General features: G+C 43.6%; 1 protein-coding gene across 4 annotated transcripts in view; it reads right to left on the minus strand.

The window, feature by feature from the left end:
* Positions 1-5,163: 5,163 nt before the first annotated feature.
* The window catches only part of LOC109516240 (signal-induced proliferation-associated 1-like protein 2), an 81,220-nt gene continuing 72,293 nt past the window's right edge, over positions 5,164-14,090 (minus strand). For 3 of the 4 annotated variants that reach the window (XM_019870620.1, XM_019870618.1, XM_019870617.1), the window contains 5 exons: positions 12,548-12,767; positions 11,139-11,270; positions 9,020-9,137; positions 8,226-8,301; positions 5,164-6,696 (listed from right to left, as the gene is read on the minus strand). In XM_019870620.1, coding sequence (XP_019726179.1) covers positions 6,550-6,696; positions 8,226-8,301; positions 9,020-9,137; positions 11,139-11,270; positions 12,548-12,767 — 693 coding nt within the window. In that variant the 3' untranslated portion in view covers positions 5,164-6,549. The remainder of the gene's footprint in view (positions 6,697-8,225; positions 8,302-9,019; positions 9,138-11,138; positions 11,271-12,547; positions 12,768-14,090) is intronic. The other variant, XM_019870619.1, reaches the window with a different exon arrangement.

The raw sequence follows: 14,090 nt of genomic DNA on the forward strand, positions 1-14,090 counted from the left end.
AGGGCGAGGAGAAATGAGACACAGGGAAGGCGTACACACAGGAGAACACACAACTCTGAATGACAAATGTAAGAAATCTGAATTGGGATTACGTCCATCCATCAATTTTCTTTCGCAATCACTTCCATGCTGCATGGTTGCCAGACAAGCAAGGCAAACAACCATTCACACTCACATCCATACATTCTCACCAATAGACAATTCATGGACTTAAATGACCCTAACATGGATGTTTTCGCATTGTGGGAGGAAGGTGTGATAAAACCCCTTGAGCACCGGGCAAACATGCAAATGCCCCAAAAACATGGCCAGACCTGAGAATCCAACCCCGAACCTCAAAACTGTGAGGCAGATTTGCCAAGTACTCCTCCACGGTGCTAAATCAACAGTCCAAATGGGACAATGACACTTCAGTAATGGCGTGCAGTGGCGGGTTTGGTGGAGCTTCATAGCACTTTGTGTAGAATTCTTATATGGGTGAAAAATCAATGCGGTAATAACCAATGTGTTCATGTGGACGAAGCTTGCTTCCTATTTTACACTTTGATGGGAAATCACACGTAAAAATGACTAATGGTATTTTTCATTCCACTAACACTTGATCACAATTTGCATCTGACCTTCTGCTCCCACGCGTTGGATCGATTGAAGCTCCAGTTTAAGCTTTTACAGCTGACGATGGGTCAGTGGGGCTTGTTTGTTATTCACTGTGATACGCCCCCACTATCACACCTCGCATGCACCCGTGGACATCGATATTCTCATGACCCTTCCAATCACCATGCGGGTCAGGGCCCAGACTAGTGCAACTTTGCATAAATCAATATGTAAAAAAAAAAAAAAATGTGGAGAGTCAGAAGACCTCCTCAGCGGAGCCCACCCGCTCGAAAGAGGAGGAGGCCAATTGAGAATCGATTCCATTGCTCGCCGCTCGAAGGCTGAAAAGGACAAGAGACAAGGACATCCATGCACACCGAGATAATTCCATCCTGTTGTATCTATTCATTCCTGTTTCTTCAACTCATTTACACTTTGACCGCAAGAGACAAGGGTGACCTTTGGAAAGGTTTTCCCTCTTCTCTCATTCCTTCTGATGCGTTGGAGGCCGAGCGGGCCAGCAGGGTGGCCATCACTTATAGGCTGCTGCCCTTCATTGGCCTCATAAGGAGGCCGCTTGACCTGGGACTTGATTGACGTGTCGAAGCGACGGCCTGTTGGGACCTGAGAGGTGGATGGAGAGATGATTGGATGCTGTTTTGGATGAGCTTCTTCCTCTTCCGCCCCATTTTCTGTTCTGTCTGTCTATGAGTGGAGGGATGAGGCCTGGTTGCTCCCCAGAGGACTGGAGGGAGTTTCAATGTGGAGAGATGACAGATAAGCAGTCCTGCTGAGAGAGCCTTAATCCTGCTGTTGAGCCTCCCAGGCACACAACACTTGAGCGTTCTGTCCCTGCCACAGACAAGAGGGTTATGTTTCAGCCAGAGTTCGTATGTTCGTTTGTTAGAAGTAAGACTCGACCCGTAGGAAGGTTTAAGTCTGGATCCCAATGGTTTTGAGTGGGTCACACGACCACATCAGGCTCTGAGCTTTGGCGTTCAAATCTCAACTCTGGTCATGCTGCTGTGTGTTTGCATACTTCCCCTCCCCCAAAACATACATGTTAGGTTCATTAAAGACTCTAAAATGGTAGGTGTCAAATATAAAGCCGAGGAGCTAGACCTGTTGTGATAATTACTACATCGGATTATTGTTTGATAAATAAAATTGCCATGGTAGTTGAGTTTCCGGACTGGATAAGTTGTCATTCCCATGCATGTTTGATTAAATACTTCATCAATATTCAGTAGTGCTGCTTCTTTCCCTCTCCTGTCAGTCAATTTGTTCGCTGCTCTGGTAAGCGTGACTCACACACACATACACACACACACACACGCCGGTGCATCACTTTATTTGGCCCACTAAAGCAAAGTAAGAGTGACTACTTATGCTGCTTGTTAAATCTTTTCATTTTGTAACCAAATTGCAAATTTTCTTCACTTTTAACAAATATTACAAGAATAATCTTTAGAAGGAAAAAAAACAGACATCGTAACTCCTTGAGGAGTGTTTCTAACATCTGGTTCCTGAGTATGCACAAAAAGGACGACCTGACTTGGAACATTCACACCAGAGAGATTATCACAAAGTCACAGCCGAGACTATTTCCGAAGGATTCACAGAAACAACAACCTCACACAGAAACTACTTGTGTTCTTTCCTTACCAATGCTCCACCGAGAGGATGCTAACGTACTGCATCTGCGTGTGGTTATGCAGCTGCACAGCGGCAGACAAGAAAGCGCTCCAACAGGACTTTACGGACAAGAGGATTACCGGAGGCTCCCCGCTTTCCTCGGTGGATACGGTTCTCACTGCCGAGGGAAGTACAGCGGATATAAAAAGTCAATACGACCCTGTTCAAACGGCAGGATTTTGTGATATAAAAAAACGAGGCCAAGACAAATGACTGCCAAACATTTCCCAACATTCATGTGATCTACAAGTTGCAGAACTCAATTAAAAAGAGGCATCTTTGTGAGAGGAGAAATTGAGATAAGCAACTGAGATAATGTAATTGCACATGTCTTATAATTGGGTATGTGACAAATAAAGTTAAGCTACTCTTCTAGACTTCTCCTGATTTTTTTTTTTTTTTGTTAGCATTAGCCTGAAGGTTTTGTGCCAATACTGCGTGGTGTTTGGAACTGGTCATAATTCTTTCCACCTCGACTAGTGCCCCAGTTTGAGCTGAATAAAGGAAAATAGCTTAAAAGCATGAGGCTGTTTCCACTATGCTTCACTGTGGCTTCGATAACTTTTGGAATTAGGCCCCCGAAAAATTGTATTGGACTGTATCTTCTCACATGGGTTGATTATTTAAGTGTGCTTTTGCAAAATTTGAAAACCCAGGTTGAACTTTCGGATTGGATGGATGGATGGACTGTATGTACCTTGTTGCTGTTTTGCTTGGACTAAAGTTGAACACTGATACAGAGGTATTTGATACAATGCCAACAATTAGCATAGGGTGACCTTCACCAGGTCAAAAGACACATAACCCCCTCCAAACGCCCCTCCCCTCACCTTCTACACCGTGCCAGCTGTGCTTTGGGCACTTTGAGTCCTATTCTGGGTAACATGATCCCAACAATGGTGACACTCACAGCAGGCAAGCATCTGCTGAGGGACAACAGTGTCCCTCTCAAAAGCTGCTTATTCAGGGAGAGCTTTTAAGTGTGTGCGTGCAAGTGTGTGTGTGTGTGTGTGTCTGTGTGCAGAGAAATGCTTAGGTTTGTTCAATAAACTGCTGACACGATCAAATATTACAATCGATATTTCCTTGACTGTAAGGTCTCACTATCTAGTTAGATGAGGTTTTTAGCCAATTGGATTGAACTTTTCTGCTTGTCAGCATGCGTCTCCGAGTACGAATTGGAATCCAGCTTTCTTCGAATCCCTCTCCCTTTGGCACCTGTCTTTGGCTGCCGCTTGAACTCCCGATCATAGCGCCTGCCTGCAAATCTCCCCCATCTGAACCAACACTGGCAACACTTGCACCTTGGGCCAGCCCGGTCCCCCCATCTGCTGTCCTGGCAACGTGCACACGCATGGAGATTATCTACTTAATCTCACAGCTCAAAACCAGAGCGCCTCCACATGCACGCACACGGCCGTGCTGCCATTTTGGCTGGACTGAGGTCAGATAGCGATCACGAGGTTCCCAAGGGAGCCAATGCAGGCGGCCTGGTAACATGACCTCTGCAGGTTTGTTCCATGGCACTTCATTTTGGAAGCCTCTTCGTCATGTCATGATCTCATTTGCAGTGCGCTAAATGTATGATGAGCGTGTTTTCCAGCCCCATCATACATGCACGTAACAGAAAGACCAAAAGCGCCCTTATAAGACAGGACAAGATGCCGCACTCTTACTTTTGGCATAATGCTCCAGCTGTCCGAGGACATCACACACCAGGTCACACACTCCGGCAGCCCAGGCTGGAAGCTCCTGGAAGGAAGTGGCAGGCAAATTGTATTGTTTTTCTGTGCACACTCAGAGGCGCTTGTGATTAATTATTCAGCAGGTTCTTGCTGTCCCTGCAGCGAACGCAACAGCTGCCAATTATTTAAAGCCACTCACATCTCATAAACACATCGTGTTCATCTATTTTGTATTACCTAAAATGAACACATGACTCATTCAAACTAGTTTTCTGTGTACTGTAAGCAAATGCTTCACACACTTACTTTAAGACGGTTTGTGTCTTAGTGCAACACATTTTCAGCTGGTTTACCCTTTTTTAATCAAACAGTTACGGTTCTTCACATCCGGTATCATAAGCAAGGCCTGACAGCTGGATTGGCAACAATACAACCAAGCAATTTTGCTGTAAATCCATTTTCATCAGTTTCTGAAAGCCATAAAAAAATTGCAACCCCTAAATCGATTAGCGAGGATATTTCAATAACGGCATTTTTATCAGAACAGCATATTTTCTTTCCATGAAGAACAGCACTGGAAGCGTTTTTCTCGTTTTTCCATAAGGGCATCAAGAGACAGTGGCGAGGATAAACGACTTAACCACCACCATACAAAGACACACTTTTCAACTTATTGCTCTTTGCAACCCAACAAAACTTTTTTTTCATTTTTCTGCTTGCACTTTTTGAAGTCTTGTTGACCTTGTGAGATTCACAGATCCATTACCACTCAAGACCGCCATTGCTCATCTTTTTAGCAATGCTGCAAATGATCATCCACCCATTTTCTTTTGCTCTGATCTTCATACTCTCCCGGTTGAGCTGGATGCTATCCTAGCTGACTTTAGGCAAGAGGCAGGGTACACCCTGGACTGGTCATCAGTCAAATGATTAAATGAAAAGCCATAAATTAATTTTAATTTAGGACATTAGGGTCCTTTTTGTTCCGTAGACAGCAGACACATTATATTTTGGTCCATGCCAGATGAAAAACAGACAGTTGGTCATTAGGAATCTGGTGGCTTGACTGTTCAAACGCGATCCTCACCGAAGTGTAATTGGTTCCTTAATTCTCCAAACTAGTATGAATTAAATGAATAAAAGAAACCGTAAACCCAAATATTCCCATCTACATTTATTAAAAAAAAAAAAAAAAAAAACGGAACACAAAAACAACATCCAGTGTCTCCCCCTCCCCGGGAATGAGACGGAGCAACATGTTTAAAAGCAAACAAACCAGCAAACTGTAATCTAGCAGCATCCAAATGTTGGAATCTCCAAAGTCATCATTTATATATTTAAATATATAGTTGTGTTTTTTGTTTTTATTTATTTTTATTTTTTTTAGCCCTGCCCAGCTACACACTTTACAACATACACAGAGCTTTATCTCTCTCCTTAGTGCAGCAAGAGAAAATCCATTACCCTTAATAAAATAAACAACTTTAGGTTAAATAAACTTAAATAACAGTGTTAAATACAAGACACTTCTGTGGCCGATATGTACAGAAATCAACACATTTGGCATTGTAATTGTGGTTTACTGGCGCTTGCTATGATGCTCTTGAAAACCACTGCATACGGACATATTTTGCTGTGATAAACTACACCGAGTCTCGCACACAGGCACGCTCACACACACGCACACACACAGGGGCGCACTCACAAACACACACGTTTCTATCAGTGAGCCACAGACGAGACGTGTTTAGAAAAGCCGAGAGGAACAATCCGATTTACACCCAAAAGTTTTAGGCACAATCTCCTGCTTTAGAGTACAACTGTTTAATGTTTGTGCTAACCTCTCCATAGTTTTATTCCTAACACAGTTTCATAACTACAACTTGTTATTGCTAGGACAGCGCGACAGTGACTGAAGACTACCGACAATCGTGTGTAGGGAAAAGCACCTTTGAACATCAAAACCGCTGCCGAAATGTGACACGCCATCACAACACTGACGCAACAAAAAGTGGAGTTGAGTTGAAATAACAAGAACGAAAGAGGCGCAGATAAATCCCCTTTCTTTTAGTCACTTAGGGAAACCAAAAAGTCTCAAGATGAGGTACATTCATTATTCCTCCAGCTGTACTTTTCACCCAGGAGTTGATTCCTCTTGAGCGTGTACCACTTCACAAAATCCTCTTCCCGGAGCAGCTGTGACGGAGCGTGGAGCCGAGTACAGCTGCAGGTACAGTAGACTGACGTGACATACAGTACGTAGGTAGGTTACAAGTTGACGACAGTAAATGAGCTTTACATTCCACGACTGTAAGAGGATCTCATGGAAGAATTCCTCTCCGCAGCCGGAGATGAGGGAATTTCCCAGGAGGAGTCCCAGCTGGCGCGATGGAGAAACTGTTTATGTCACATACAGACGGCTCTGCACTGTTTACGAGGAGGCCTGTTCACATAATGCGAGTCTCTCCACACTTGAACTCTTTCTAGAGACTCCACAACACAATTCACTTGTTGTGTAGTGAGCCTTCAGTCCGAGTTGAGTGTGCGGCGTCCACCTCGTTCGTCTCCATTTTCAGGGCTTCTTATCGATGCTGTGAAAGAACCACTCGGTAAACTTCCTGAGCTGAGCCGACGCCGTCTGGCTCTCCTCCTGCAGCCGCATGTTGTCCTGCCTCAGGTGCTGTACCTCCTCCTGTAGCATCGCCTTGTCCTCCTTTTCCTAAACACACACACGCGCGCACACACATAAAACATTTTGGTCAGTGACCAAAAAGTATCCAGTTAGTTAAGGAGATGTGTGTGTTATGTCCATGTGTGAAGTTTCACCAAACGTTATGGGAAGACTTTCTTATCAGAATAGTGCTATGTGGATGGTTCAAATGATAGATAGGAAATTGCACGGAAGCAAACTAAAGCTGATGGAAACAAGTCTCCTTGGTAAAGGTAATAAATGGGAAAGGACTCGAGGGCTCAACTAGCGAACGTCACATGACCAAACTCAGAAAACAGATGAGCCCTGATTGGTCGTTGCCCGAGCCCCGAGCAACTGTGATGCCATTTTCAGTCGACAGCAAGTGGTAACATGGCCGCCCCCTGAGATGGATAAAAAAAAAAAAAAAAGTCTGGATTTTACTGCTTAATTCATTTTCCACAACCGCAATATTCATCAGAATGTCGTGTTTAGACTAGAGGGGATACATAGAATATTTTGGAAAGATTTTTTTTTAACTTGTCTTCCCATTTAAGATTGTAAATTGTTGTTAGCTACAAACTATAATCATCATCAAAATAAAAATATATATTTTTTCAAGCACACAATATTTCATTTACCGTGCAGCGACGTCTGCATTTGAGGCCAGTGGGCCCTTTCATAATTGTGAACAGAATCGGTCTGCTTTCTCAACAATAATTTATCAAATATTCGAGCAACAATAATAATGTTCAAAAAAAAACATTTATGTTACTCAGACTGGTGACCTGAGTCACAATCAACACACGCTCAGTTTTGGCGGATGGTAGTATAAAGAAGAACAGAGCTGGCATTTGAACCTTCCACCTCAGAACCATGCGGTAGATGTGCCAACCACTAGTCCATCAAGCTGCTGTAATACAATATATCCATCTATCCATTTTCTGTAGGTTTTGTCTTCGCTCATGGCTTGGCTGGAGCCTATCACAGCTGACTTTGGGCACGAGGTAGAGCAAACCCTGGACTGGTCAGCAACCAAATTAGAGGGCGCACACAGACAAACAACCGCTCACGTGCTCATTCACAACGACGGACACATTTGAGTCTTCAATTATCCAAAGCCTAACCGAAGTATCCACATGCACCAACATGCAAACGTCACACGGGAAAGCCAGAGGCGAGATTTAAACCGCGTCAGACGCGCTAACCACTGAAAGGAAGAAGTGCATAATTAAAAATTCTTAAAAAGAGGTGGATGAAAGCCTTGCCATTACAAACGGTTGTCATCATTAAAGGGAGATATTAACATTGCAAAGCAGCCTTTTTAGCTTGATAAAGGTGCACTTCCTCCCCGTTTCGGAGTGATTAGAGGTGGGGAAACATGAAGGCCGGGTACAAAGGGGCAAGCAAAGTAGCCTATTGAATGAAAAGGACAAGTTGCCATTGGGCAGAACCTCACAGGGCACTCATGTGTCTATTCTAAGCTAGGCTGCATGGAGATGGAGAGCAAACGTAACGATGAAACGCTGAAGCCATACATTAGATTTTGGGGATGCTACCTTTCGGAGGTCATGCTGCAGCTGCCTGAGGATCACCTCGAGCTGGTTCACTTTGCCTGTGAGTGTCGATGGGACGCTGCATAGTGAAAGAGAGAACAGAAGAACAAAAAGTCTATTTGTCTCCTTTGGAGAAATTACTGTACTGCAGCAGACAAAAACAATACAGTACTTATACATCATAAAATATCGAAGTAAGCAACCACGCAGTGGACTGAGAACACTAAAAGTAAGTACTAGTAAGTATTCTTCTGATTATCCGAAAACTCTAGGTTTGGCCTTTAACTACAAAAAATAAAAAAATAAAATCCAACATATTTTTAGGGATGGGATTTTCATGTTTCGGAGCAGTTTATGGAATGATTTAAGAACTGCAAACGCAATTGATATAAACAGCAGACACAACAGTCAGCAGCAGGGCATGTTGAAACTACATGCATCCGTAAACAAACTATATGTAAATAGTTGAAAATCAAGTAAACGACACCAATACTACCGGTGGGACGGTGACAGCAACAAAGGAACACATATTTTATAAAAACAATATACTATTCTATGCATACAGTCTTATCTTATGCAGACATGAATTACAAAAAATGCGGCAATAACAGGCAGCGGCAGTGAATGCGATAACTGTGCAGATTAGACTAAATATTTGTACTGTAGTTACAAGTATACTGGAATACATTTTAGACACACAGTTAGTAAAGTACAGATAGTGTTGGATGATGAGATGAAATCATTTGAAAACAGAGTTTTTGCTTGGGCCTATACAGAATGTTCATGTTAGTACGTACTCTGTGTCCAGGGCCGCTCCTTCTGCCTCCACAACCCGTCTGGTCAGCTCTCGAGATATCTCCAGTGCTTCGGCCCGCTGCATATCTGTCATCGTGCAGAAAGATGCCACACGCTGGTCTACAGACACAATAGGAAACAAATTAGGTCAGAAGTTCAGCTATAAAAAGCACATGTCCCGGTTAAGATAGAGCAACTCATTCAAGCAACGTATGAAGCAAGGATTTTGTTTAAAGGGTGTGGGCGGGTGGGGAGAGGGGAACATGGACTTTCTCGCACTCCCACAGAGTGATCAGGATGCAGACAATATGGAACAAGGTGGTAAACAGAGCGTTGAGTCCATCCCACGTCTCAGAGTTTTCCTCTGGCAGCTGTTTGGTTCTTAATGGGCTGAGAAAAATCAGGCATGCTTCTTTTCCCGTATCAGGCTCTTAAGCTTCCTCAAATCCCACTGGAAAAGCCAAATTTAGCATGTTATGCTTGGGACTGCTCAGTTTTTGAGGCATAATGCTCTTTTCTTCAGTAAGCAGAGTCTCCGTCCAGCGCCCGTGGTGTGAGACACAATATAGGGGAATCTACATATTCACAGGAGAGATTAAGAAACCCCCCATCCTTTAATGTAGCGCTAATCCAGTCAAAGACAAAAAAGCTAATTGAGTCTGGAGGTGGATGCTCAGACGAGCTAGGAAAGGGACACCAAGCTTTCATTTCCATATGAATGAATATTTTCTTCATATTCGACATATGTGTTTGAAAGACGAAAGACACAGAAAAGCAGTTTGTGGGTTTTGGGGATGTAGAGTCCAGCTTGAACAGACAAACAGACAAAACAAACAGTAGCTATTGGATTTGACTGGAAAAAAATATATCCAGTATATTACACCCGTGTGTCGTAATCATTTGTGCTGTTTTACTGAAACGAGGCAATTGAAACGGAATATTTTTCTTGCTATGATGTAGTAACCCCCCTTTGTATCTGCTCTGCATAAGTGTCTCGGGGTCCAAGTGAGCAGCGGGGGTAAAAGCATTGCTCTAAGCAGTAAAGCATACATGTACATGCATGGCACAACAAGAGCCTCCAGCCACATTCTGCTCCAACAACAAGCCTCCGTTTGTACGCGCTGTCGTTCGCATCCGATAGGGCTGCCTGTCACATTCTGCATCATCCTCACTGTTTCTATTCCACTTAAATGTTTTGCTGCAGGGCAATGCAGCAGAAAATGTATCAGTAAGGAATCTGAATCAGGAGTTCTTATTAATTATGACAAACGAGTGGTCACATGCTACATTGCCCGCTTCGGGGACTAATTCGGGGTCACAGGGAGTTCAGGCATGCTGGCGTTTCTGTGACAAATGGGGACTACTCTGCAAGCAGGCTCGTAAAATGGTGAGAAAAAAAAGAACATGATGCTGACCATGAGGAAATGATGACACGTGTCATCACTTCTTAAATGCCATTAAAATGCTCTTTGAGATGATAGGGACCAGTCGCTCTGATCATTTTGAGGAGACAACAATTTATTATAATATTGGGGGTAGGGAGTATATAATTTTCATGAGGGATATGCGTCATCGTCTTTATTCGAGTTGACAAATTTTAATACAGTACACATTGCAACCACCGAGGACAGGACAGGAACAGGATAATTTTATTATCATATTAGTATTTTTGTTCTTCAAGATCAGAACAAGTTTGCAAATGCTGCTCTGCTTAATGCATAATATAAGCTGGCAGAGAGGAGTCTTGCACCATCACATTATTTTTGGTCTTGGCAGAGAAGAAGCCACACAACCAATTTCCATGAATCTATCGTGCTGTAGAAAAAAGGCCAAAATCCACCTGAAGGCTGATTGCTTACTGAGTACTGAGTAGTTGGGCTTGCGGTGTCAAAATAGGCTCAACTTCCAAGCAAAAGTGCTTGACAGGAATTAGAATGAGGCTCAGAGGAGAGGATAAAATGCAAACAATTCCCAAAGGTTGCCTAACACTCTTCTAAACCTACACATGCAAGAGAGAAAGTTCTTGCAGATTGCAGACAGACAAACACGTAAGCTAAGCAGCAAAGAGGAAAGGCGAGGTGGTGTCTAGGGGGCGCTAGCAGCTGGAGGAAGGCAGGTTACCTTCAAAGGCTTTTGCTGCATCAACCAGGTGAGACCAGTCCAGGCCTGTGGCAGTGTCTGGGAGGGGCATGAGGCCCGGGTCGCTGAACTTGGACCTGTCTGCCAAGAAGCCGTCAGAGAACCAAAACTCATCTGCAGAGACAGGCGGGTGCCCGGATCAGTGTCTGGGCCTGGTGCTGAGTTTCGGGCTCAGAAACTGATCTGGAGTTGCCCATCAATTTGCAGCACGGCATATGTGAAGGGTTAGGGAAGGAGTGGGCATCGAGGTGGGGGTGGGAGTTGGAATCTCATTTCTTGAGGATGTATATTAACAACAGCTGCCTTTCATATAAGCTTAGCTCAACAGCTCTTTAGAATCTGACATTTAAGTGACTTGAACTGCAAAGTAACTTGAAAGACACAGACTGTGCACAGCTGGGTGGCGTGACATGAAACCAATTTCTCTGCATAACAATTGGAAAACACTGAGAGAGCAAATAGATAACCTGTCAAAGTGAAAGTCCTATTTTGATCAAGCTTCCCTGAACCCGTCTTCACCCAAGCCTTGGCGCAAAAAAAAAAAAAATATATATATATCCAATGCAATCAGCAGGCCACCATTCCAAAAAGCCATTTCAAGAAGCATAAGATGGGAAGCACAGAGAGACCGAGAGAGATCTTGAGCCGATGCTTCCGTTCTATTTAGCCAGCAGTTTGAGGGATTCGCTGTTTACTAAATTGGGCTATTTCAGAATGGAAAAAGCGAAACCGCTCTTCTTCACCACCCTTCAAAACAATCAGGAATCCATCAGTTTGACAGCTCCACAAGGCTAAGGAGCCAAGCACCCCCCATCTGCCCCCACCTAAACCAAAAAGCTGTTTTCTGACTAGCAGCGGCAGCCAGAGACAACTGAGGAATAATGTGGAAATGAGACATGAGGGACAGAGAGGGGAAGCAGACAGTGACTGATGAGTGAATGAAACATCACGTCTGACACACACAAGCATGGAAACATGGCCATGTTCACGTCGGAGCTGAGCTTGAAGACCCGCAATGGTGCAAGCAAGACACATGATACTTTTTTTTTTAAACTAATATATATTCAGAACTAGCGAGCAGTGACAGCTGTCAGCTCGATGCAGACGGTGCAGCGAGCCTCTTGTAGGCATCACGCCACCTAACACACACTTCCAATTAGCTGGTGATGCCAAGGAGTTTTGTTCAAGTGTTTTGCTGGTGGGGCCAGTGGAATTGTTTTGATACAAGTGGCTCTTGAAACAAGTATCTATATGCTGACTCTCATCTGGAGCCAAGTCTCGCTATTGAGAAGAGGCACTTCAATAAGATGACTCGCTTGCTCAAAACCATACAATTGTAGTAAATATTTGGTCATTTTAATCAGTGTCTTCTCTACCAAGCTTGTACTTACTCCTCAGGTTGGACTGCGGCTGGTTGTGGATCATGCGAGGAGGCAGGGTGCAGTGGTAAGGTGGTGTGGTGCTGAAGAGGATGTCGTTCGGCATGGCTTGGTCCAGCATTGAGCTGTGGGAGCTAGCGTACGATGAGCCCTTGCGGTTGCTACATACACTCTCATCCGATAACGTCCGGTACAGGGAATGACGTGGCGACAGACTTCCTGTCACAGACAGCTGGGTGGAGTAAAGAAAAAGAACAACTTATCAAAAGGGAGTGTCCGAGAATTGGAAAGCACTTAGCGCTTTAAACAACAGTGGGTGGTGAAGGAGATAACAGCGAGAACAACAACAGTAATCAATGAGCTGCTTGGTAGAATACAACCAAAGTCAACACCCAGAGTTTATGAAGAATGTAATGTACACCTCAAAATCACTTGTAGTTTAAAAGTGAACTTGTATTGTTTCTACATTTTATATTTAAGAGTGGTTGACTAGTTTTTATACTTGGATTACGGGAATGTCAAACTTCGATGAAAAAAATTGCCTCTATAGTTATTAAGCATTTTATGACCATTTGAGTAAATTCACTATATATTAGTTCAGATAAAAACAAAAAAAAAAAGAAGTATGAATTCAAACAAATCAGAGCTTCTATTCTGCTGAAATCTAAAATGTACTTCAACAAAATAACATAATGCAAGAGATGCTTCTAGCATCGGCTTTTATCAAGGTACTGCCAATAGTGCAGTCTGCTAAATCGCCTTTTTGCTGAGCCGACTGCACACTTGCTCTAGAAGGCATATACCGTGCAAACTGCTTTGTGTGTGTGCTTGCCACAATACACTGAGAATGGACTCTCAAAGGCCGGTGCAGTGATCACCATGCAAGGTTAAAGAACAACTACGGAAGGAGAGTTGGAAAAGCATTTTCCTCCTGAGGGGATGTCTGTTCGGGAAGCATTATTCCACAATGGATACATACAGAGTTTCAAGGCCATGGCCAGAATTTTGACAGGGATCTCTACACGCAAAACCACACAGCGCAACCCAATCCGTCATTGCTCCGTTTAGCTTACATAAATATTGTTGGAGAGGCATCAAAAGTAGCCACAAATGATATGCAGGGCTGTCAGCCAGATGAGTAAATGTCGGCCTACAGCCTCCCTTCTGTAACCATCACTGACTGGCATCGACGCAAGCCAACACCCAGCCATCTCTATTTCAAAGACAGCGCTGTCAAAGAACACCGCAGTGCGAAGCTAACAAACTGCTTGTACATCTTTAAAGTGAAGATAGACTGGAATTCAAAGGCGCTTACAAACTCTGCCTTATTGGAAGCTGTAAAACCCTGTGAAGTTCTTACTCATCAAAATGTTGACTAGCATTCAGAACTTTCCCTCCTGTGAAGCAAAAATAACCTTGATTACAGCACACACAAATAGACTAAAGGTCGATGAAACCATTGGCGATAGAGCTTAAAGGGGAAGTCAACTCAAAAAAGTTTTTTATAATAATATGTACAATGCGACCCCACTAGTATAAACTCTGGATTGTGATT

This window comes from Hippocampus comes, unplaced genomic scaffold, assembly GCF_001891065.2.
Source record: "Hippocampus comes isolate QL1 unplaced genomic scaffold, H_comes_QL1_v1.1 scaffold76, whole genome shotgun sequence".
NCBI classification, from domain to species: domain Eukaryota; kingdom Metazoa; phylum Chordata; class Actinopteri; order Syngnathiformes; family Syngnathidae; genus Hippocampus; species Hippocampus comes.